Source organism: Lontra canadensis, unplaced genomic scaffold (assembly GCF_010015895.1).
Source record: "Lontra canadensis isolate GAN:19392208 unplaced genomic scaffold, GSC_riverotter_1.0 scaffold472, whole genome shotgun sequence".
NCBI classification, from domain to species: domain Eukaryota; kingdom Metazoa; phylum Chordata; class Mammalia; order Carnivora; family Mustelidae; genus Lontra; species Lontra canadensis.
In genome coordinates this window covers 2,009-27,424 of record NW_022631465.1, presented here as the reverse complement: position 1 = coordinate 27,424, position 25,416 = coordinate 2,009, and the positions used below count along the sequence as shown (strand labels likewise).

Genomic DNA, 25,416 nt, shown 5'->3' with positions numbered 1-25,416 from the left:
GGGCTCAGCAAAGGAGAAGACTGGCAGCCGTCTCACAGTGACCTCTTGGCCTATTTATCAGTCACACTTACGCCCGAATGTCCTGCCACCTTAGTTCAGGCAGACAAGCGCCCCAGTTTCTCTAGAACTAGGAAATTGTCCTCACTGCCCCTGCCTGCAGGACTTCCCTCAGTGCCACAAGCCCTGTGGAGACTGAATTCACAGTCTTGATGTTCCAGACACTCTGCCCCTCCTCACCCCCAGCCACGAATCCAGAGGGTAACCACTCCATAACCCCAGACTTGAAGCCCCGGAAAAGGAACCAGAGCACAGCAAACCTTGGGCTTGGCAAACAAAACATGACCTGGATTTTAGTCCACAATCACCCCCTTCACCAGGGAGCAACAATGCATACCTTGTGGCCCTGGATGGATGGAGGATGGATGGATGGATAGATGGATAAGAGCATCTATCCAGCTTGTGCCACCTCCTGGTTTCAAAGCACAGGGAGTTGGCTCATTGCTGCATCGCCCACCAGTTAGTACAGTGACCCCAATACTGACCTCAGGCCAGGTGACACTGACGGTCTTGCTGAAAAGCCACACCGTAGCCTGTAAAGCTGGGAGTCTTCAATCCTCCCTTGCTGGGCCCCAGACCCCAGCACTTCCATGGCCCAGTGTTGACACCTGGTGGTGCCTTTGGACTTTAGTCCTGGCTTTCTTTCCACTTCTCAATAACTCATTCAGAGCTGCCAAACCAGCCCAGCAGCCCACTGGCCACCTGCCCTCCACTCTGGTTCACACCAGCAGGGCCAGGCTCCGAACCAGGTAAAACCCGTGTCTCACCTCGGGAGTCTTCCATTCCCACGGGTCACATCCCCTCTTCAACCCAGGCCCTCAAGCCAGGACCACAGACCACAGACCCAGGGGAACCCAGGACCACAGACCATCACAGAAAATTCAGCCACAGATGTGTGACCAAGGTCACAGCGAGTGCCGGACTTCCTTCTTCCCCACCCCTGTGTTGCCTCCTATCAGAGAAGTGCCAGCGGTCACTGGGGTGAAGGGAAGGCACACTGGGGAAGGAAGGAAGGATCTGGGGGGGGACGCTCAGGGGAGAACTTCAGCAGGTTCAGGGGGCGGGGTCAGGTGGGGCAGTGACGCTGGTAAAATGCAAAGCCCCGCCTCCAGCAATTCTGGCCTGACTCCTCCCACCTCCCCACCCTGACCCACCACCCGTCCTAGCCGGACCTCTTGGGAGGAGGGTGACACTATGCGGCGAATTTGAGTACTGCAGAAGTCCTTGTTGGCCGCCTAAATCCCATCTGGGTATCCCAGCTCTTCAGCGAAGGACCATTAACCTCTACCCTTTGCTGAGAGCGGGACGTGTCTAGAATGTCCTCCACATGCACATTCGCACACACTCACACGCTCCCATCCACCCACTCCCCACCCCATCGTGCCGCTGAAACTCCTTGTCTAGGAAGACTTCCCTCCCCCAGGGAGCACACCCCGACAGCCCCACTCAGACCCAGCCAGCTGTGTGCCTTGGCAAGAGTCTTAGGGACTGAGCCCCAGCTTCTTCCTCTGTAAAGCGAGGGTGACACAGGCACCACCCCCGCCCCACGCTGTGAGCCTTGTGAGCGCTGTGATACAAAAGGCTTTGATAATTACTCTGCTTCCCAGCCCCACTGAGACTTGGGGGGGGCGGGGCGGGGGACGTGGAGGGGAAAGTCCAGGTGGAGCCATGTGAGTCAAGGCCCAGGGCGAGAACAAGACTGGCCCCTTCGGGATGTTGACACACTTGGTTTATGCAAGAGCCGAGCAGGGTACAGCTGGGCTGAGTATGGACTTGGGGGACAGGGGTAGATGGGTCAGAGAGCTGGCAAGGGATGGATGCCTCCGGGCCTCACAGTGAAGGAAGGGGGCAGTGCTCTGGCTTGGGGGCTGGGGAGGCTCCCAAGGCTGAACCCAGGGACAGGCAGTACTAGGTCTGCATAGAGTCCCGCTGGGAGAGGGTGAGGAGCTGTGGATTAGAGAGGATGGGTCAGGAGGCAAAGGAGCTGCAGTCAGCCCTCCAGGTGAGAGGTGTGACAGCCGGAATCGGCAGCAGAGAAGCTCAAACTATATTGGGGGACCCTGGCAATTGAGGGAGGAGAGGAAGGCATCTGGCAGGGCAGCTGGACGGGCGATGACATCAGGCACCGAGATCAGGCACAGGGGCCTCCCGCTGATTTTACGCTGATTTTACGGTGCGATCTGGGGCAAGACACTGATTTCTCTGACAACAGTGGCAGCCAGACCCCAGGCTGGGTCAGAAGCCCATGAGAACGGTGACTGAAAAAGCCCAGCAGCCACCAGCCCCACCCCAGTCTGATCTGGGGCCTCTTAAACTCACCCCTAAATTTGGTGCCCTTCCCAGTGCCGGGCATACGCCACCCACACACCTTCCACACACCCCATCCCCATGCCAATCATGGGACCTCCATGTGTCATCCACGTGCCCGCCACACAACACCCACCCACACATCCACATGCCTCACCTGCATGCCAGCTACACGACACCCACAGGCTGGCCGCACCCCACTCACACCGCCTCCACACGCCATCCACACGCTCCCTACGTGCCAACCACACACCACACACCACTAGGCGTACACCTGCCACAGGCCCCCAGCAGGCCTTCTTTATGTCATCCACGCACAGGCTACATGCCATCTCCATGCCACCCACCACCCGCCACGTACCAGAAACACCCACAAGCTTGTCATCTGGTGTGCTCAGCAACACCCCCCCCACATGAGAACCCGGCAGCAGGCCAGGACCCCAAGGACATCCGCCCAGTTCCCAGGCCACCTCATTCCCCCGACAACGCACTCCCCATCCCCCGTAGCCTGCCCAGCTGCTCACCTTTGCAAGTGCAACCCTCGCGGGTGATGACCTGACGGCAGATGCCACAGGGCTTCACCTTCTTGAAGGTCTTCACCTTGAAGTGGTGAGTCTTGGGGGCCTCCAGATCCTCTGGCTGTGGGGGGAGAGGCACAGTGATGAGGCCTGGGCAAAAGGCCGGGAAAGGAGCCAGGGGAACTCGGGCATAAGTGGGCCAGGACTGGGGAAAACGAGAGGTGAGAGAGCCCCTTCAGGGGTGACAGGCCTGAGCCTATTTCTGGGAGGAGATGCCCCAGGAAAGAGAGCTGAACAGGACCCAGACCCAAACACTGAGGTGGGCGGCATACCGGGACACTGATTTCACATGACTTACTCAATACAATTTCACACACATACGCCATGTCACCACACTCCAGAAGACTCTCTCATAGCCGTCCCAGCCAACAGCCCCCTTAGGTAAATACTATTGTGACTTTTTTTTTAAAGATTTTATTTATGTATTTATTTGTGTGTGAGAGGGGGAGGAGAGCAGAGAGGGGGAGTGGGGAGAATCCCAAGTAGACCCTGAGATCATGACTTGGGTCAAAATTAAAAGTTAGACGCGGGGCTCCTGGGTGGCTCAGTGGTTTAATCATCTGCTCTTGGCTCAGGTTATTATCTGGGATCAAGCCCCACCACCGGGCTCCCTGCTTGGTGGAGTGTCGGCTTCTCCCTTCGTGCGCGTGGTCTCTCTCTCTCTCTCTCTCAAATAAATGAAATCTCTTAACAAACAAACAAACAAAAAAGAGTCGCATATTTAACCAGCAGCGCCACCCAGGCGCCCTGATACTACTGTGACTTCTATGGGCAAACTCTCATCTTGCCAGAGTTGGAAACTTCACTGTGTCATGAACTTCATTCCTGTGTCTGGCGTCTGGCGCTTGGGGTTCATCGGTGGGATTCAGCCACACGGCTCACTGCTGTGTGGTAGCCCACGTGTGACAGTTGCTGCTTCCTTTACCCATTCTACCGGCAATGGTCCTTAGCCTCTTTACCCACGGAATGCCACGACCCCCCACTCTCTCTCAGCCCCCTGCTACCACCTGCGGCCCCAGCCCAGAAGACTTCTGCCGTCTTTATTTTTATTTGCGGTTCTTTGCATTATGAAAATATTTTTCTGGGGACGCCTGGGTGGCTCAGTGGGTTACAGTCTCTGCCTCTGGCTCAGGTCATGATCCCGGGGTCCTGGGATCGAGCCCCGCATCGGGCTCTCTGCTCAGCAGGGAGCCTGCTTCCTCCTCTCTCTTGGCCTACTTGTGATCTCTGTCTGTCAAATGAATAAATAAAATCTTAAAAAAAAGAGAGAAAGAAGAAGAAAATATTGGTCTGTTAAATCTCCTTTTTATTTTTTTTTATTTTTATTTATTCATTTGACAGACAGAGATCACAAGTAGGCCGAGAGAGAGAGGAGGAAGCAGGCTCCCTGCTGAGCAGAGAGCCCGATGCGGGGCTCGATCCCAGGACCCTGAGATCATGACCTGAGCCAAAGGCAGAGGCTTTATCCCACTGAGCCACACAGGCGTCCCAGTTAAATCTCCTTTTTAAAACTAGCCCAACCACACACATGAGATGAGAGGCGGGCAGGCGGCCCAAGCCTTCTCTGCGTCTGACCGGCTGTAAGCCCCTGTTACAGTCACTGCCCACCGCTACCAAGGCCTCAGTTTCCTACTCTGGACAGCGCGAGGTTGGGCCCCACACCCTCAAGCCCCAACAATCTGTCTTTTGTAACCACATACAGGAAAGCACTCTAAGCCACAAAGCCCTGCACCCCCAGGGCTTAGAACCCCTACCCCCTTCTGCAGCCCTCAGCCCACGCATGGGCTGGGGGAGCTCCCCGTTCAGGAAGACATCCGTGCTCACAGGCACCATGCCTCTTCAGGGCACCCCACCATGGTGTCCAACCCGATTCATTTCCCAGCTTCGGCAGCAGGGGCCAGCAGAGCACAGACCTTGGCAGCTCCCTCGCTCTCTCCCTCTCCGGGGCCCAGAGCGTCCTGACCCCCATCTACACACATAGCCACACACAGAGACACAGCTGATGACAGACCCTGCAGTTCCGGGGGAGGGAGGGTTCTTCTCTTCCAAGTCTCCCTCCCCATACCCTGTGCCAGCGCCTCTGGGCTGGGGCTGGAGACGGTGACTTGAGTGTTCAGAGGAGGGAGGGAGGCAGCCTCCCGCAAACCCAGTATGTCCAGAATCCTCTTGGAAGACACTGCAGTGGAGAGTCCCGGGGAAGAGAGAGGCTAAGCCACGAGAGAAAAACCAACAGAATGAGAGAGAGACAGAAAGCCAGAGAAACAAAGAGGCAAGGAGATAGAAAGGGAGAGAGACAGACAGAAAGAATCAGAGAGACACAGATAAAGAGAGAGGAACAGAGAAGGATGGAGAAAAGCAACAGAGAGTCAAAGAGGAAAAAAGAAGACCCAGATAAGGCAGAGGCAAAGAAAGGCAGAGACGAACCAGCACACACAGAATAAGAGAAATTAGACAGAAACACATGGAGACTATAAAGGGAACCCGAGAATCAAAGAGGCAGACAGACAAAAGGACACAGGCGCCAGCTCGAATAGGCCCCCAAAGGCTTTTAAACCTGGGCAGATTTGAGCATCACAATCTGGAATGGTAGTAGTGGCTTAAATGAGTCTAGGCCCATATGGGAAATAAGTGAAAAAACTCAAAGTGTGATGAGAAACAGAAGATTTACGTATCCCAAAGACCCTCACCACGCCACGCCTCTAAATTACAAAGGGGTAAAAAGTAACTTCGCCTGGCAGACTCCTCGTTAATCAAGGGATCAAAGCGAACATGACCAGTAACGGGGTGAATGGAAATCGTGCCCCGCAGAGGGGACGCTCAGAGAACAGGACCCCGCGTCTGCCATGTTCCTGCCGAAGGGACAACTGGAACGTAATCATGAGGAAACATCAGACCGACCCAATCGAGGCACAGTCTACCAATTAAATGGCTTGTGATCATCTGAGGTGACAAGGTCACAGAAGTCAAGGCAAGTCTGAGATTTCCAGACGGATAAGAAAGACCGCGGGAGTCTGAGGAGATACGGCCGTCAAAGGCAGGGGCTGACTGGAACTGGGTTCTTCCCCAGCCCGTAAAGGACATCAGCAACTCGCCCGCAAACCGCTCAGGAAAACAAGTTCCTGGCACTGTATCTGCAATGCTTCTGAAGTTGGAGATGGGCTCAAAATTCAAAGAGAAGACAAGCAGACGGAGATGACAGGGAGGCAGCCCCAGCAGAGACAAAGCCCAGGACAGAGGTGGAGAGAGCGGAGGGCGGTGGAGCCGGGAGCCCGGCACTACTCGCTGGTCGCTAAACCAGGCAGCAGGGCCTGGGACCCGCTGGTCTGGAGTGTGGGGTCCCAGGAGCTATGCTTCCAGCTTCCGAGAAGGGTGGGGGCAGGGTGGCAGCAGGGGCAGGGCTGGGCACTGTCCTGCACTAGACCTCACTCAGTGTCCCCCAGCCCATCGGGAGGGACAGGTGAGCCCCCGCCATTCTGAAGTCTCACCTCTCCTGTTTGCCCGGTCGGCCAGGCTGGCAGCCTTCCAAATAATCTCTCGGTCTTAGACATTCCAGGGAGGGGGCTGGGCCCAAAGTCAACGGCAGCAGCCCAGCCCTGGGCTGGGGGGAGGTGCAGGAAAGGGACTTGGGGTTCAGTTTAAGGCCTGTGTAAGGAGTCAGGCAGGAAGCCCTAAAGCCCAATCTTCTCAGGCCTACTCCAGCCACCCCCCAAGCCTGCCTCTCCCACTACGTAGAGTCAAGCCGAACTCCCCATTCCAGCTGAGCCCCTAGACCCCAAATCCAGCTCTTCCCCCCAAAGCCCACAGAAGGAGGCCTTCTCCCCAAAGTATAGCTGAACAGTGGAATCCCCCAAAAAAGGCTCCTGGCAGCCCAATGAACAGATGGGAAGCAGGCAGAAACTTCCAGGCTGACAAGCAAACGCCCAGGCTTCTCCCCTGGGACCTCCTGCCCAAACTCATAAATATGGGTTTACAAACTCTCCGCACACGGGCGTGGAGAACAGGAACAGGGTCTCAGATACCTACTCCGCCCTCACTCATCTAAGCAGCCTGTGGGCCAAGGCCAAGCCCACTCCTGCCCCTCCCCCCACCTCATTCTGGCTCTCTTGCTGAAGGAACTCTGGGATTAGAGTCTAGAGGAGGACATCAGTGGCCTTCTCTGGGCCTCACAGACCCCAGAGGAAAATGACAGGTTTGGACAAGATAGTCTGGGTATAGAAAGAGCAGGGGAAACATTAGGCCACTTTGAGACAAGGGGCTGAAGGAATTGGGGTGGGACATGCTCATGGTTACCGAGAGGGGAGCCTCCTAGGATATTAGCCCAAGAGAGGCTGGGGAGCGAAGTGGGAGGGAGGAGGCCACCTCCAGGCAAGTGGCCCCAGGCTGTGACCTCCTCGGCAACATTAGCTTGCCCAGCTATAAGACAGGGTATCTGGCAAAGTCATTGAAAGAGTCACCTACAGAGCTCTGAAGGTACCAGTTTGCTGGAGGAGAAAGTCTAGGGTGGGTGAGCCTTAGATCTTCCAGTATCTGAAGGGGCTGTCCTTGTAAGCAGGGACCAGACATGATCTATGAAGTTATTCAAGGCAAAGCAAAACTCAGGGCGCAGGAGCCACGAGGACGCGTGATTCGATGCAAGGGGGTACAAGAGCGTCCCAACGACCAACCCGAGGTTAAAATCCTGGCGAAGAAGAAATCTGGGGGTCTGATACCCACATGGCCCTCACCCAGGGTTACTCTGCAGACGCGGATAGAGGACGGGAACGAGCCCACAAAGGCAAAGCTCTGCTCAGGGGTAGCCACTGGTTATGTTTTCCTGACAAGTGGCAGACAGCCTCCCAAAGCACTCCCTGACCCATCATAGCTGGATTAGCAGCTCCTAGAGGACCTGGGGGATCCTGGGGGGCAGAGGAGGCACAGCCATGGCAGGACCTGCCTCCCTCAAGAGCCAAAGCCCAGAGAAGGGAAGGGGTCCCAGTGAGGAACTCATTCCTCCCCACCCTCCAAGCCTAGAGCCGGAGTCCTGTGATAAGCACCCCCCACCCAGCATCCAAGGGCTTCCCGGGGCCTCAGGGGGATCCTGTCCTTCCCACCCTCCATTCAGCCAAGCCTGACTGCCAGACAGTTCCAGCCAGAGGGGCGTGGCACATCTGGCTGGAACTGCTTTGGCGGGAGTCCTGGGCCCTGGGGTGGGAAAGGCTGTTTGTCGGTTCCTCCCTGCCCTATGGGGGCAGAGTGTGGTGGGGGTGGTGACTGAAAGGGGACTCACAGCCCTAGGGGTCCTTCAGCTCAGGCCTCGGGGCCGCCTCCACAAGGAGCTCCCCCAGCCCTGCCCCCACTAGGAGCCCCCAGATGATGTGGCCCGAGGGCAGACGTCTGAGGGCCAGTGAGCCTGGGGGAAGAAAGTCACCAAAAAGCAGGCGCTTGGAGAGTCAGTCTGTGCTATCCCCGCCTCCTGGCCATCCATCCCTCCTTGCCTTGTCTTCTTGGGTGGGGACACAAGGACGTGATTGGCATCAGCTGTCATTTCTGTGGGGAAGACTCGGACCCCCCAAGAAGCCGCAGGCTGGCATCTGGGAGACCCCAGTCACTTCAAGTGCAAGCTTCCCCCCAGACCTACCTCCCCTCACATACACACCAAAGTTCCTTAAACCGCCCCCCACCACCACTACCACCACCAATCTGCTAGCCAGCTAAGGGCCTGCCGGTGTTCTTGGTCGCCCGGGTGGAAAACTCTGAGTCACCCCCAACTGCTCCCAGCCCTCCACCCTCCAATCCAACTACGTGCCAGACTCTGAGTTTTGCTTCCCGAACACTCTCAGCCTTCTTGTGCTTTTTGATTCCGGGGTGTCTGCCCTGTGGAAGGCCGCGTCACTTTGATCCACAGCCACTGCCACAGTCTCCTGGGCCCCCGACCCTGAGGCCCTCCTCCCCACACAGCATCTATGCAGCCTCCAAAGAGCACAGCTCTGTGGGATCACTGACACCCCCACTTACCCAAAGGGCTTCCATGGCTACACATGTACTCAAGACGAAATGTGCGCTCCCTCCAGCCCGCAGGGGAAGCAGCCTCTGTCCATACCCAGCCCCCCCACCCCCCGCATCTCAAACCCCACACCCCGCTCCCCAGCTCCCCACCCTGTGTCCACCTCTGAGCCTCTGCCCTGCTGTTCCCCCTTCCCAGAATGTCCTTCCTCCCCTCTCAGCCTGCCAAGCCTCTCTAGGTCCTGGGGGGGGGCACACTCAAGCCCCATCCCCCCAGGGAGATCCTCCCAGATACTCTCCCCCTGTGCTACACTGCACACCAGATTCAGTCTCCACCACTGGCTTCTTTCTCATTCTGAAGGGTTTGAAAGCGCTGGAAAAGATGAGCATGCATGTTCCGATCACCGTGATTCACCGTTTGCTAATGTTGTGCCTCTCCTGCCTGCGAGGTTTCTCCCGCCTCGGCCCCTACAGAAAGCCCGCCCTGAGGGTCACATGCAAGAAACCCCCTGTCAAGGGGGTACCGTTCTCAAAGATTTTGTTCATATTCGAATTCCCGCTTTTGCCCCATTAGCATCTGTCATAGCTGGATCTTTGGCTTAGGTCTGCTCTGGGACTCAGAATCCATCAGGACCCTGCATCCCGTTTCCTTGCTGGGTTTCCTTCATCTTTCCTCTAGACACGCGACACCACCTTTTGATTTCCCTTTTGTGAGGACTCCGGGCTGTTTTGCAGGAGGTCCCTCAGTTTGGATGTGTCTGCTTACTTCCTCGGGGAGTCCGTTCAGGCTGAGCGAACCCCCACCCCCCACCCCACCCCCAAGCACCCCCTCCTCTCCTGGTCCCACTTTCCTGGGGCCCCTTTGGAGCCCTCTATGCCATCGGACTGTCCCCACTCCTCCCCTGTTAGCCAGGTGGCCCCATGCAAGTGGATTAACCCCGACTGCCTCACTTTACTAATAAGTGAAATGGGCTGATGATAGTTGCCTCCCACAGGTTGTTCTGAGACAATGCCTGGCACCTGGTAAGCAACCCCCCAGGCATGGGCTATGTTTCACGTCATCTGTCACTCATGTGTGCACTAGGGAGCCCGTGTCTGCCGGGACTTCTGTTCCATGTCCCCGTAACCTGGAACAATGCGATCCCTAAACGAGTTCTGAAGGAGCGAACTGAATGGATTTGCTGCCTGGCCTCAGTTTCCCCGTGTGTAATTATACAACACGCCCACCGGCCTGCCCTCAGGGAAAGGACACAGGTCACCCCCCTCACCAGCCACAGATGCCAGGCTGAGATGAAAGTTCTTTGACTCTCAGCAGCCCTGCTTCTCCACGGAGGGAGACGGGCAGGAGGCCTCGATGACTGAGCTCCTCCCCTGTGACAGAGGGGCACACGGAGGCTTGGGAGCCCAGGATTCAGCACCAGAATCAGTCTCTGGAGCTAGATCACCTCTCCCCTCAGTTTGCCTCACGGCCCTGCTCCGAAACCTCACAAACTCCATCCCCACATGCCTGAGCAGCCAGTCCCAGGTCCCTTCTTGTGCCCTAAAGTGAGTGGTCTCCTGGGGTAGGTGGCAGGGCTCAGGCATGGGATGGGCTGATCCCCAGGCATGCGCTGGTGCCACGGCAAGAGGCTGCCACAGGTTCCCTCACCGACCCCTCATGTGACAAGGAGCCTGAGGAGCCTGCTCTGGACACACAGGAAGGGCAAGGTGGAACAGAGGTTCAAATCCAAGCCTCCCAGAGGCGGGGTCCCAAGTCCCTAGCCACAGCACTCCCATGTCTCTGACAATGGGCCAGAAGCCCCAACAGTTCTGTCCTCAGTGTCCCTCTGCCCAAACATCTCCTGGCAGTTTCCCCAGTCCCGTCCACCCACAGTTATCCTTACCTGCTGCACCTGGACTTCTAAGCTCTCAGCTTCACCCCTACATTGAAGTTCACCTTTCGCAATACCTCCCCCTCCTCCAGTCCAGGTGAGGTCCCCCTTACCTACCCCCGCAGCTTCCCTATTGGCAACGCCCACCTTATTGTAATCTTTAGTCCAAGATCTGCAGCTTCTTGAAGAAAGTAGGCACCCATAACCACCCGTGCGATGGACGGGCAGGCGGTGGGGGTGCCCACGCGGCCCAGTGACTGGATGGTTTCTCTGTCGCACACAACGCTTTCCCGACACCAGCTGCTACCCCCAACCCCCACACCCCCAACCCAGAGCACCAAAGCCCTCCCAGCCCCTACACTTCCCTGTCGAGGAACACTGAACCCAGAAGCCATGTGGGCCTTGGGCGGGCCCCTTCCCCTCTGTGGGTGCCCTTCACCGTGGCTGGAAACTGGAACTGTCATCCCGGCCCTTCAAGACGTATAGAATCACACTGAGCTTCAAACGAAACTGTTGAAGTCGAGGAACTGTACACAAGGAAGGCACAGAGAGGCAAAGTAGCTCGCCTGGGCACCCAGCTAATACGTGGTATCCAGGCAGGCTGGCCCCAGAGGCCATGCTCAGACCTTCGTGCCTGTTGCCATTAGGGGAAGGCCCTGACTGTTCTCCGCCTTCTTATCCTTCTCCTGATTCCCCTGGCCTCACTCACATGCACCCCACCCACCCTGCCCAGGAGGATTCCCAGAATGGAAAGCCCTTGATGGGGGACCAGGAGAACCCCGCTCTCCTTCTGCTCTAGCTTGCTAAGGGCTCTGAACACAGGCCAACAGATGATAAGAGCTAACATTTCTTGAGCCCTGACTGTGTGAAAGCCGCTATTCTAAATGTAGACACCCACTCACTCATTTAAAACCCAACGACCCTCTAGACAGGTGGGGAAACCGAGGCACACGAACATGAAGCTACTTGCCTAAGGTCTTGCAGCTAGCAAGTAGCAGGCTGGGATCAAAGCCAGCCACTGCCCTTCCTCTGACCACTGCAGAGAAACAGTGAGGTACTTGTCCCTGACTTCGTGCCTCAGACGTCATTCTGGAAAGCTTTGCAAAAGGAGGGTTTTCTTTCAGACCCCAGCCAGTCTCATGTAGCCCAGCCTAGGTCCCAAGCCCCACTTATCAGGAGGCCCGGAAGGCGGGGGACCGGGGACGTGGTCCTCAGAGGTGGACAACACTCCAGAGACAGCGGGTTCAGAACCAAGAGGTCAAACTGGGGGTCTCTGTGGCAGAAAGCACACACCGAGAGTCCGTGGGCTCGTGAGGATTCTTGATCCTTCTGAACCAAACTGCGCGCTTAGCCCTGGGAAGAACACCAGCTCCAGAAAAGAGAACGCTCATTGTCTGCAGCTGGAAAGGGCCTCTGAGAATACTTTCCCCGAGTCTGTGAGGTCCAGCAAAGTCGAGTGACCAGCCAGAGGCCACGGGGCTTGCTCAGGGCAGAGCCAGAGCATTTGCCCTCCCCCCACACCCAGGCCCCCTGTGGCCTCCTTCAGCCCCAGCACCTCAATACGCACCTTCCTAGTTCCCGAGAGGAGAGCAAGCCCTTCTGGAAGGAAGACCTGCACTCCAACTCCATCAGCACAAGCCCCAAAAGCCTCGATGAATGGGCATGTAATTATTTTCTAAATAAACCCTCCCTGAATATGTAATAACAGGAGCATCTGATGAGAAAATCAAGTTATGCATAACATGTAGCCTTGCTCCTCCACTAATAAATGATTTTTGTTCCTCGAGCTCGTGAAAACCATGCACCACAGATATACCACTGCCCAGAGAAAGCACCTGTCCCCATCTCCATCCGCAAAGACAAGCATGCACGCACATGAGGGCACAAGGCCTCTCTCTTTCATTCTGTGCCTCAGTTTACCTCCCTGAGGCGGAAGACCCAGCTAGTTGTTGGCCTCAGGATAGCTGGGCGGTCCCGGGGCAGTCACAAGCCTCAGAGGTGGGGCCCCATCCCACCACAGCCCTCCCAGGGAGATCCTTCTCACACAGCAGACAGGGGTTCAGGGGATCCCACGAGGCAGGTAGGAGGTTTTGGAGTGGGGGAAGGATGAGCCTCTATTGAGCACCTACTGTGTGCCTGGACACCCGATCTTTCGACATACATTATCTCTGTGCTCATCCCAGTTATGCAAGGTGTGCTTTATTATTCCCACTTTACAGACCAGGAAATGGAGTCTCACGAAGGGAACTGTTTTACCCAAGGTCCATCTGGTAAATCCTGGAACTAAGATTTTAAGCTAGCCCCATCTGGTGTCAGAGTCTGCACACTTCCTGCCACCAGCTGCCCCTTGGCGAGGTCTCCAGGGCTTCTGTGCTCCCTCTCCTCACCGGGCCATCTACCCCTCCATTGCCTGCCACAAACATACACCCAAGTCCCACCAGGAAGAGAGGAAGGCTGCTGGTAGAGCTGCGGGGGTGGGGTGGGGGCACTGTGGGGGAAGGGGAGCCAAAGGTCCTGACATGGCCAGAACTGTGCCCTGTCCACCCCACACTGCCCCAGACTCCAGCCCCCCGGCAATGGCCGTTCCCTCTGCCCAGCCCACTCTCACTGGCTCTCCCCGTTCCCACAGACAAGCACCCACTGGGCTGGCCCACAGGGCCGGGAAGGGCAGAGCTGGGAAGGGACCAGGAGAGAGGGCAGGGAAAAAGGGCTTAGAGGCCCCAAAGTGGCAGTATCCACTCCTGCCTTTGGTCACCATCACCTTCTCCCAGCTCTCAGAAAGGGCAGGAAGGTCCACAGGGCACTCCTGCCTATCTCTCAGCAACTCCCCTTCACTACCCTCATTTCACCGGTGGGGAAACTGAAGCCTGCCCAGGTGAAGTACTTCTCCCACGACCTCTGAGCAGAAGTGGCCCTTCCTCCATCCACAGCAGCCTGTCACCCCTGGAAATCTAACAGCCATGTGGGCCACTTCAGGGCTCCCCTGCTGCCCACCTCAATCCTCAGCCCAGTAGGCAGGCCTTCCAGAGCTGGTCCTAGGAGCTGGAAGGGCCTAGAGTGATGAACTTGGGCAAGGCTCCCGTTCTACAGATGTTAACACCAGCCCAGAAAATCACTGGTGTAGCCTCTGTGCAGGGCGTTCCGGGCTCTCTCCGTCGACTGTTCTAACCCACCCCTGCACCCGAGCTCCACCCAAACCCCCCTGTTCCAGCCGCCTCTCCCACCCTTCCCCTCTCTGCCCCAGGGACACCTGGCTGCCCCCGTCTGATCTCCCACAGCTGTCCCCAGCCTGGGCATGCCTGGGGACTGGCCGGAATAGGGAAAGGGGCAGGAAAGGCCACATCTGGATCCTGGGCCCAAAGCCCCCTCCCTCTGCAACCAGCCATTAGTCTCATGGAGACCCACATGAACCTCAGCCAGGGATGACTTCCTCGCCCTCCTGACCCTGTGCATGCCTTCACCCCTGCATGCCTTCACCCCTCCGAGGAAGAGTGGGGGGGTGTCTCCCGCCCCCCCCCCACCCCCCCCATGGCAGTCAGGACTCTCCCAGCCCCACTCCCTCCCAGGAGACTTTTAACCTCATCATGTGGCCCCCCAACCCCTGTCTGCCCACCACTCAGGCACCCTCACCCCAACAAACACCTCCCTAAGTGGGGAGAAGTGGGGGACACAAGGGAGAGGCAGGAGGGGAGAGAGGCAGGAGGGTCTTGGTAAGGATGGGAGGCCTAGAAAGGAAGTGGCAGCAGCGTGTAGAAGCTGACAGTGAGTCTAGAAGGGATAAAAGTGATGGGATCAGAGCAGAACTCTCCGCAGCCAGGCTTCCTCAGGCTTCATTCGTTAGGTCAGAGTCTCCCATTCCCCAGGCCCCTAGCGTGGCCAGCTCCTCTGGCCTGGGCTGAGCCCCCGAGGGCGTAGAGTGTTTTCCCACCAGTGTAGGGGGGTTGGGGGCGGCCAAGGAGAGGTTCCAAAAAGAAACAAACTTCTGGATGGCTTCCTTCTACGACAGCTCCCGGACTCAAGAGAGGGACTGAGGGGGTATGTCCTAACCAGTGGAACCAGGGCCAAGGTCTCTGTTGATGGGGAAGGACCCTGGCTGAGGGCCCACGCTAGTCTGTCTGTCCTTCTGTCAGTCGGCAAGAGGCAGAGAGGCCCTCCACCTTCACCACCAACACTCCGCTACGCTGGCTCTCAGCCTCAGCCTAAGATGGAAGGCAGGGAGGGGGGCACCCACAACGCACGACATCCCAACTAGAGCAGCCGGACCTACCCAGAGCATGCAGGACAGACAGATCCACGTCATCTTCGGTGGGTGCCGTCCCTCAGGCCCAGCCTGGAGCCTGCTCACGGCCCCCCTGAGCTCACCGCCCCCGCGGAGCAGGCAGAAGGCAGCTCTGAGACAAAGTCTGCCGCTACTCCAGCCAGCATCTGCCGGGCCTCTCACCCTGCCTGCCTCCAGCTCACCCTCCCTCCTTGCCTCCTCCCCCCACTCCACCCCCTAGTCCCAGCCTCCTGTCTCCTCCCTCCTCCCAGGCTCTGCTGCTGGTGGCTTGGGGGTCAGAAGCCCTGCTTTATAGGGGGGCAAGGGGGGCGGGTGAAGGAGACAAGACAAGGCAAAGGGACAGCTACTGGAGACAGCTCCCCCCAGGCCATCACCATCCTGTCCACCCTGCGCCCCCACCCCCACCTCCAGACACACAAGCCCTGTGAGCCAGCAGGGCTCCTGCCTTCTGATCTGATGCTGGCAGTCCTCACTGCAGAGCCCCCCTCCCTGCCCCCAGACCACTGATGAACAGACAGACACAATCTGTACATCCTGGGGTTCCCGGGCCCCATCCCATCTCTTGAGAACAGATGCAGGCCCTCCTGCCCTCCAGACCTGAAGTCTGAAGTCCCAGTTCCCTGCCCGGGGAACACAACATTTATTTGCACACACTCAGCAACAGGCCCTAACGCAAGAAAAACCAGGCCTGAGACTGTGGGAGAATGGCCCTGCCCCCAGGCTGTGGATTTCATTCCAATTTTTTTCCTACTTCTTTTTTTTTCCCTCTTCTTTCTTTCTTTTCTCCAAACATCTGTCCCAGCCCTTCCTGCCCTTCCTAAAGGGAGCCCCGCTCCAGGCTCCTGCAAGAGTCTGTTTTTCTTGACTGTACCCTGGGCCAACATTTGGTTTGCATTTCCCCACTTCCTCCTCCACCTCCCCTGCTCCCCCTCCCTGGGCCCAGTTTTCACCTCCCACCATTTCGCCTGCTTCTCCCCCACGGTGTTCCCCTTCCCCTCCAGCCCTCCCCTTCCCTCACTCCCACCTTAGGTCAGGGGTGAGAGTTTGGGGTCCAGAGAGGGGTAAAAAGCAGGGTACGGAATAGAAATGTATTCCCGGGGAGCACTGCAAGGGAATGCAGCAAAATCTGCTCCAGCCCCTGTTGTCTTGATCCCCCCCACCCCCACCCCACGTTCCCCCCAAAGACTTTCCTCTTTGAGCTCTGGCCAAGGCTGGACCAAGTGAGGGTGGGTGGGGCTGGTGAATCACCCATTCTGCTTTTTGGAGCCTTCCAGGGGAGGGAAAAAGGGCTCAGCCCCACCCCCTTCTGCAGACAGATACACCAGGACACACAGTCCAACTCACATAAACACGCAGAGCACCGAGGACAGGGCCCCACCCAGACTAGGCACCCTGAGACCACTTTTCTAGATTGAGTCACCTGGCAAGGAAGTCCCCTCGATTGGCTCCCCTGCACATGCACGAGTGTGCCATGCATGCCCCCCCGGCATGCACAAAGGCTTCTGTATCCCCTGACACTCTCCCCCACCTCACCCAAACACATGCCCTTGCCACCCTCTGTCAACACCACACATGGCACAACCCAAGGGTTCTGTCCCTACAACTGGCCTCTCCCCTCAGCCAGACCTGTCCAGCCAGGTGTGTGGGCTCCCAGTCCAACTGAGACATTTACCTGCCTAACTCCAGAAAGAGAGGGATCCCTTCACACTTCATCCAGGGGAAGGCTACCATGTGCAGAAATGCAGGCTGTGCACTGCACAAGGGACTGACACTCTATTTCTTGGGGATTCTGAGAAGTCAGGGGAGGACACCAAGGCAAGGTATCTGATTCCAGTCCTTGCTGGAGCAGATGCCTGAGTTCAGAGTCTTTGTTCTTGTCAAGGAGACAGAGTGAGAAATCAGGGAAGGAACCCCTTCTCCAAGTCTCTCCAGGTCCTTCTGCAGAACTACAGAGCTGCAAGTGAGCTCCCTACCAGGCCTGCCTGGGCTCACTGATGGTTTGGCCGACACTGAGCGCACCAGGTTTCCACGCATAGCTGGTCCTGTGACCACCGCTGGGGGCGTCCTCCAACAGACACCCCCGAGAACCTTCCCACCCTCCACAGACTGGCGCCAAGGGCAAGCAAGAAGGACCAGCTTTCAGCAGGCCCTTCAGAGCCCAGCCCCAGCCACCAGCCCTTCCAGCCTTCCCACAGCTCAGAGGGCCCAGCCAGCTACATCCTGACATCCCAGCACCCTGGTCCACCCGTACCCCCTGCCTGCTCCCACCACCCTTTGCTGCTGGCGTCGCTAGAAGACACGCCTCCCGGCAGCTTTCTTAGAAGTTCTGAGAAATCACCTTGCAGCTTCCCAGAAATGCCGGAAAACAAGCCCAAAGACCAAGTCACAGTGACACCAGCTTGTCTGGCCTCCCACAAAGCCCAAAGCAGCCCCACAGACCTCAAGCCAGCTCCTCCCCAATCCCCTTAGGCTGCGGAGGACCCTCATGCTGGGGTCCCCATGGAAGGACCCTCTCCCAGAATGTCCCCATCCCTCTTTTCCAGGGGTCTCTCCTGGATCTGAACCTCTTGCCGTGGGGAAGTCCTTCCTGCTACCTAACCACCCTGCTGAATGTTACACTCTGTCACCTGAGGCATCTCTAACTCCGTAATGACCCCATTTCTGGCTTGTCACCCATTCTTCATCCTTCACAGACTGGTGTCTCCTCCCCCACCCACACAAGGAGAGCATTCCTTGGCCAAGGACATGCCCTGTGTCTTATGTCCCCAAAGCCTGGTACCAGACACGGCTGAAGAATGAATGAGGCGCTCTATCAGTCAGTGGGTCCTAAGCTATTTTCCTCCCGTTAGTATCTACTGTTTGCTTCCTAAACCTTTCTTCTCTCCCCCTCTGACCCCCTTGGACGGGCCTCAGGCAGTCCTGCCTATGCATGTTTGCACACAACTGTGACACCCACCCAGCTTCAGCACCATCTCTTCCTGCCACCCCCCTGGCTTCTGGGCTCTCTCAGGCTGAGGACTCCCAGGGGGCCCAGATAATACTGCTCAGCCTGGGATTCCCCGCCTTGGGCTTGGACCAGGGTCTTGTCTGCAGCAGACCTCAGGGACATGCCAGTGGGTTGGCCGGATTTTCTGGGCTGGGATCCCAGAAGCCTCAGAACCCACCTCCACCCTGTGCCCCGCCATCCCTTCTGCCTCCCCACTGCTGTTGCCAGGTTTGGGTTCCACTCAGCTCCCCCAACTGCACGCAGAACCCTACCTGCTAGATGCCCTCCAGATCCAGACCCAGCAGCCAACAGTAGCTGCTCTGTAGGCTCTGGGCCTGGCCCACGGGTCACAGGGGGACTGAGCTGGCACAGAGGGATGGGTGAGCGAGGGCGGGAATGAAGCGCAGGGTCTTTGTGACATCCCTGACCCCCCTCTCCTGGCCTTGTTTCCTCACCTGCAGAATGACCAAGCTGATGGTCTCTCGGGTCCCTGCCAGGTCCACCTTTTGTGACGGCCCCAAGTTCCCAGGCTGAGGCTCCAGGTCCCTCCAGTCCACTCTTCCTATCCCTCGACACTCATCCATCAGAAAGTTCTTCCTGTCATCCAGCCCATCTCCCGCGGTGGTACAGAGCCTTGCCTCTGTCACCACTAGCACAGAAGCTGAAGGTCAAGAACATCGGAGGTGGAAAGAGTCTCAGGCTCCAGCCAGCAGTCAGCCAGGGCGACGAGGAAGGTGACGGTCAGAGCCTTCAGGGGCCCGACACAAGTTAAATGGGAGGAGCTGGCAAGGAAGGGGTCTCTGGGGACCTCAAGCTGGCAGCCCCAGCTAAAGGGGACATGTACTCCTCAGTGATAGCAGCCACTGTGGCATCAGGGACATCTGACAAAAGACCACCAGATCCTTTGATCTATCAAGAGGTCTCAAATCTAAATTATCATATAAAATCTTTCATACAAGATACGCACAAAAAATCCCAAATTTTGAAATGTTGGCTTAAAAAAGATAATTCTGCTAGCCGAATTAAACATGTCCACTGGGAGAGTCTGGCCTTTGGGGTGTAGCTTATCTGACCCAGCCCCCTCATCAAACAGATGGCAACACAGTAGAGGAGGGAGGTCACAGAACTGGTCGGGAACACAGCCCTAGTCTCACGGTCCCCAGGCCCCGCACATCTCCCCCGTGGCCTGCCATGCAGCCCCTGTGAGCCCGGAGTCATGCTTCCAGCTTCCTGCCAAACCTGCCACCCACCGCCCTCCACGCTGGGGCTGCTCACACCACAGCTTTTCTCCCAGTCGGTCCCAGATGCCTCTTGTCAAATAGGTGAGGGCACTGCTGGCTCCGGGGTTCCTCTCCAACGCCCGGCTACAGAGCCTGACAGCCGGGGACACGCAGGACATTGACACCCAGCACTCGGCCACTCTGTACCCTTTCCTCCCTTAGACAGTACTGCTCTACCCCTTGCCCCAAGAAAGATCAATCCTAATTAATCAGGCACTTCATTGTAGCGTTTACTGAAGGCTCCGACCAGCTCTCATTTTACAGATGCAGAAGCTGAGGTACAAAGAGGTTCGGCAAGCTGCTCAGAGCCACACAGCTAGGGTGGGTGAAGATGGAGACCCAGGCGTCTGACTCAACATTCTCTTAGGGGACTGAGAATGTTCCTGCTGCTTCTATCACCACAATATAGCCCCCCAGGGACTAGGCATTAGGGTGTGATGGGGCGGTGATGTGTTAGCTCTCCTCCCACTGCTGATCCGAGGGCTGGCGCTGCAGCTCCGCACCTGGGGTCCATTACCCAGGCCCAGGTCCGGCTTGGGTGGAAGGTGCCAGGGGAAGAAAGAGGGAAGCCAGGGACAGTACTGCCGCAGGATTTGGGGTGAGACTGACTGGCTTCCTCATGGCTCCCGAAGAGCCAACAAGAAGAGAAAAGCCGCAGACTCGCAACCTCTGGGGCCTAAGGTCTGGGTGAGCACAGGGTCTGGCCTCTGCTGCCAGAGAGCCTCCTTTCCAGTAAGCTAGGCCTCCTCGCCCTGCTCCCCAGCCCCATACACACTCGGCTTTTGAGTTATGTGGTGCTAGAACCCTAGCATGCCTCCACGTACCACTGCACAGAGTGCCAGGGGTCAGTGGGGGCTGAAGTCCCATCTAAGTTGCATTCCCCAAGCCGGGCCTGGGACAGATGCATCAGCCCGTAGCCTGAGGCATCCATCCCAAAGCTTACCAAGGCACCTGGTGGGCTGGGGAGGTCTTGCCCCTGGCCCCCATGCCCACCACCCCCCTAGTAAGAGCTGGAGGTCATCCCCTTGCATTCCAAAAATCAGGGTGCTCCCTGAAACAGAAGGTGAGGTTCCAACTGGGCCCTGCCTGGGCCTCATTTTCCCTAGCAGACACAGGAAGGAGCATCATCACATCCCCTTCCCCTAATCTCTCCTCCACCAGCACCCTAGGTGGGGACAAAGTCTGGGCCCAATCCCAACAATTTTTAATAAAATCCTTCCCAGGGCTCTAGTGGGTCATCTTGATCTTTCCCCCCAGCTCTAATTTCCGCCTGACTCTGGCCCTCAGAGGCTGGCTGGAGGCGAGGGGGGCAGCTGCTCATCCAGCCCCTCACCCCCAGTGCCCCGCTCAGATCCTGGCCCAGAAGGAGTTTGGGTCACCCTCCACCTCTGCAAATGAGGACTGGGGGGATTGCTAAGCGCCCCGGGGTCCAACTGACCTGGTCCTGGCTGGCCATTTCCAGCTGCAGGCTGCCTTTTCCCAAATGGGAAAACCCGACTCCGCAGCATGTGAACTCAGAGCCCGCTGGACCGTGGATGGGGCTCTGGCCCCGTGCTCCACAGCTGCAGCGCCTGCCTCCCAGCCAATCACTGGGGACAGTGCATTTTGCTAGAAGATTTCAAAGCACACTTTGGGTGACTGGGGTGGAAGCCTGCTGGCACCTTTCCCCACTGCGGAGTGACAGAGAGGGAAACTGAGGCCCAGGGGCAGCACCTGGGAGGAGGAGCTGAACGTTCAATCCCATACAATGGAGAGAGTGGATACCAGGAGAAATCCCTCCATCCTCACATACCCCAGTCCCAGCCTGTCTGGAGGTCTACAAGGAAGGAGACCTGTGCTGGAAAGGCACAGTAATAATCAAGATAACATCCCTGATGTTTATTGAACACCTACTATGGAATAGGTACTTTGGTAAACACTTTAAACGTATTGCCTCGTTTAATCCTCACAACAACCCAGTGGGGTAGACAGTTTCATTATCTCCATTTGACACGTGTGAAAATGAAGATACAGCCAGATTCAGCAACTTGCCCAAGGTCCACAGCTAGTAAATGCGAGAGCCAGAATCCAAAGCCAGGCAGACAGGCTCTGGATCCAGCACTCTGAATCAGAAAACTGTACTGAGCCCCTCTTCCCCAGTGTGACAGGGGCCCTGCGGGTTCCCCAAAGAAATGCACAACAGATCAAACCAGTTCCCTGTTCAGGAACCCTAGTCCCCGAAATCCTTCCCCTCACTGGAGAGGAAGCATCTAAGGGCTAATGGTCATGGTCTTGGGGTTGTGTCTGCCCCTCCAGGGGAGAATTTAAGGTTACCCACAGTTTTCCAGTTCCCTACTGTGCTGGCTAGCTGTGACCCCACCTCCACCCTCTCCCCAACTTCCCCCTTAAACACACACACACACACACACACACACATACACACAAGCAAACACACCCTGAAGGCACTGTCAAGGAACTTCTCTGGGAGCATCCCAGGGAAAGACACAAAGACATCCCCCAGGACACGCCCACCCACAGACCCATAGCACTGTGGTCTGGTCCCCAAGACCCCTCCACACTCCTCCCCAGCTACTGCCTCCTGCCCTCATCCTCTCCCTGCCCAGTTCCCTGGTCCCTCCACCCTCTGCAAAATCCCTCCTGAATCCACCAGCCCTTACAGCCCCCACTTCCATCTCACTGCGATATCCCCCAGCCTTAACTCTGGGTCCTCTTAGTCCACTGGGGGGAAAAAGAGACATCTCCAGGAACTCGTCCTCCCTTCCCACAGAAACTGGGGAATCGGGATGCTGAAAACGCTTAGAAACACTCCTCTGTGCCCAGATCCCCATAGACTTCAGACTTCAGTACTATTCTTCCGACTTCTGACCCAAACTCCAGATGCGCGGGGGAGGGGCAGTTACTCCTCCCTCATGCATTCGCGGGAGTCCCCAGACTCTGATGAAAGCCAGGTCAAGACGGCGTGTCCCTGATGGTAGGAGGGCCATACATCGGCCGCCGAGGAGACCACGGACTGGGGAGTGCCGGAGGGAGAGAGAGGCGGGGGGTGGGGGCTGGGGTAGGGCGGACAGGTCCCAGGTGAGGCGGAGGGCTTTTACCTGACTGCGGAAGCAGAAGCGCAGGGGCAGCAGGCAGGTGAAGAAGTACTTGCCCCATCGGATCACGCAGGAGAAGCACCAGCTCAGCCGAGTCATGGTGACCCCAGGGTGGGCGCCTCCGGCGGGCGCAAGGGTCTGGGGCGAGGACCGGCCGCTCCGGGAGCTGAGTTAGAGTGGGGAGAGGAGGAAGGCGAGAGCCCGGCCCCGGGGGGCTGTCCGGGAGCCCCAGCCCCGCGGGAGCAGCCCGAGTGTCCGGCCCCCTACTAGCCGGAGGAGCCGCCCCGACGGGGCTCCATCTCCCGGAAAGCCCCTGTGGGAGGCGCGGGCCGCTGCTGGGCTCTTCCCCGCTCCGGGACTTGGTCCTGCAGCCTGACCCGCCTGCTTCCCAGGCGTGCTGGGGGGCGGGCACGAGCACCCCGGCAACTTGGGCGGCCGGCGGGGCGGTGCAGGAGAGGCGGGTCCGGACCGGGCCGAGGCGGTGCCAGGCGCCAGGAGTCCACCTGCGAGCAGGGTGCGGCGGCGCTGGGAGCCTGGGCGGCGGCAGCATTGTGCTCCTAGCTGCAGTGAGTGTGTGAGCGAGCGTGCGTGCGTGGATTCCCTCCAGACCTCTCTCCAATCCCATATTGCTCCCCAGAGCATAATGTGATTAACTTCCACGGACGCCACCGGCTTCCAAGACCAGCAGAAACATCCATGAGCTGGGGCCTGCACATGGGGGACGCTGAGCACAACCTAAGCCAGCTGTCCCCACTCACCACCACCTTCTGATCCTGGCCACACTCAGCCTCCTCTACCTGAGCTCTCTCCAGCCAAGTCTGGGAGTGAGGGAGCTCTGAGCATCCAGAACCCACCCAGACTGGAAGAGACCCTGCCTCGGGGGCTGAACCAGCTCAGCCGGATGAGAGCTGGGCTATGTATGGCTGAACCTCCTTCTGCTCAGGGTTCAGGCGCACCACTGCGGCTCTTTACTTTCTGTCCTGCCCCATGCCTGCCCCTGAAGCGGGGGACCCTTCTAGGCCCCTGCTGTGCTCAGATGTGAACTGAGGACGGCTCCTCTCGGAATCTTGTCTGAGGTGACCATACTGTGCCCCTGGAACTAGGGAGAGGGAAGAAAAGAGAAGTGAGAAGGAGGTGCAAGACGCGGGAGGGAAGGAGAGAGAAACAGCCACAGAGAGACAAGAGTAGAGACAGACCAGAGGGCCAGAAAACAGAGAAGTGGACCGGCAGCCATGAGCTTTGTCCCCAGCCCGCTGCTGCAGAGAAAAAGGGAGGGCAGCCAGCCAGCCAGCCAAGCCTGGAAAGAAAAGGGCCAGGGGGTGTGGCATGCTAGCAGAGCCCTACAAGGGCCTCCACAGCAACAAGCCACCAGAGCAGGGAGCTAGGGACCCCTCCCCCAGGGCCCACCACCTGCACTGCCCAGCCAGGCTTCCTTGGGATCATCTGGGGCCTTTTACTTGGCAATGCATTCTCCCTGCCCCCTTTCCCTCACCCCTGTCCCAAGCTCTCCCCTACTCCAGCAGACTTCTCTGACCCCTGCCCCCTCCCCACTTCAGATCCCCAGTGGGGGGGCAGTGCTTCAGGGGAGACAAGGTAGGAACACAGTGAAAGAGAAGGAAGAGGTCCCCTCTGGTGCATGGCTAGAGAGGGGGTAAGACAGACAGGAGGGTTCTCAGTCCCTCACAATCCTCCAAGCAAGGGGGCCACCATACCCTCCCCCAAAGAGACATGCACAGGGGCCTTCCTCCTCCCTGGCAGTCGGGCAATCGCCACAGCCTCCCTCCCCAACAGGGCACCAGAGGAAATGGGTAAGACTTGAGACCTGAGGAAACAGGGCTTAATCCATAGTGAGTGGAACAAAGTTTAATCGAAAGGAATCACTTGTTGAATTTTTTAAATAGGAGGAAGTCCTTCAGATAGGATTGGGTGAAGTGTGGCTCTACTCAGCCAAAGAGTGGAGGGACCAGATGACTCTCTCTTCCTAGCATCCTGAAGTCTTCCCAGCACTTAGGGCACAAAAGGCACTCATCAAACACAGGAAGAAAAGGGGGAGGGGGTACAGGAATAAAGAGAAGAAAGCAGTGGCTAGACCCAGCTCTTCCCAGCAAGGAGATCATGCAGAGAAAGGCTCACAAGGGCAGAGCCCCTCACTTCAGCCACTGCCCAGCAGGAGGTGTCCTTCAACTAGGGACCCTCCAGAGAGGAAGAGAAGAATGTGCATCTGACAAGGACATGAAGTCAGGCCCATCACTGCCTGGAGCTGGTCCCCAGCGCTCCCCTCCCAGCCTCCCACCTAGCTTCATGCCCCATGTCTCAATTCCTGCAGATCCATGTAACGGCACCCCCACGTGCACTGCCGTGACAACACCCAGAAATGTGCTCCCCCCCACCCCCTGGGAGTTTGATGCCTTATGGCAAATCACAAGTCCTCTGTTCCATTTTCACCACCAGAGGAGGTCAGAATCCTGAGAGTAACAGCTGCAGGATCCCCAGAACCTCCTGAAAGGTTTCGGCAAGAACCCCTTCACTTCCTCTCCCACCAAAACTTTTGTGGGTTGGTGGGGGAAGGTGAGGAAGAGCCACATCCCAAAGGTGTCTCAATATCAATCCCCTTTTCCTGAAAAGTACTCAAAGCACCAGAAATTGCCTCCAGCTCCCCGTCAGTGTTGAGTATATCTTTCCTCCCTCTCCTTCTTCTTCCAAGCCCCTGAGCATCAGGGACAGAGATGCAAGGCTCCACAGAATGGACCAGACATGGATGAGCAGACCCAGGGGACCACATATTAGAGTCAACGCATGGAGTGAGTGAGGGGTTGGGATGAGGCTATGGAGGAGAGGGGCTGGTCCATCAGAGGACCTCACATCAGACCCCCAGCCTTTACAGTGCCCATGTGGGTGCCAGGCGAGAGCCCCCCGACTCCCTACTCTCCTTTCCCACTGGAACCTTTGAAAAGCTGAGCACCATCCTCAGAGGGTTAACCAAC

The 25,416-nt window shown here is 57.6% G+C and overlaps 1 protein-coding gene across 1 annotated transcript in view; it reads right to left on the bottom strand.

Annotated features, from left to right (window-relative positions):
• LOC116863036 (SH3 and cysteine-rich domain-containing protein 2-like) overlaps positions 1 to 22,594 on the bottom strand; it is a 45,136-nt gene extending 22,542 nt beyond the window's left edge. Inside the window, exons 1-2 of the mRNA XM_032850519.1 lie at positions 22,436 to 22,594; positions 2,889 to 3,003 (exon numbers count right to left, since the gene is read on the bottom strand). Coding sequence (XP_032706410.1) covers positions 2,889 to 3,003; positions 22,436 to 22,531 — 211 coding nt within the window. The 5' untranslated portion in view covers positions 22,532 to 22,594. The remainder of the gene's footprint in view (positions 1 to 2,888; positions 3,004 to 22,435) is intronic.
• Between the last annotated feature and the right edge of the window lie 2,822 nt (positions 22,595 to 25,416).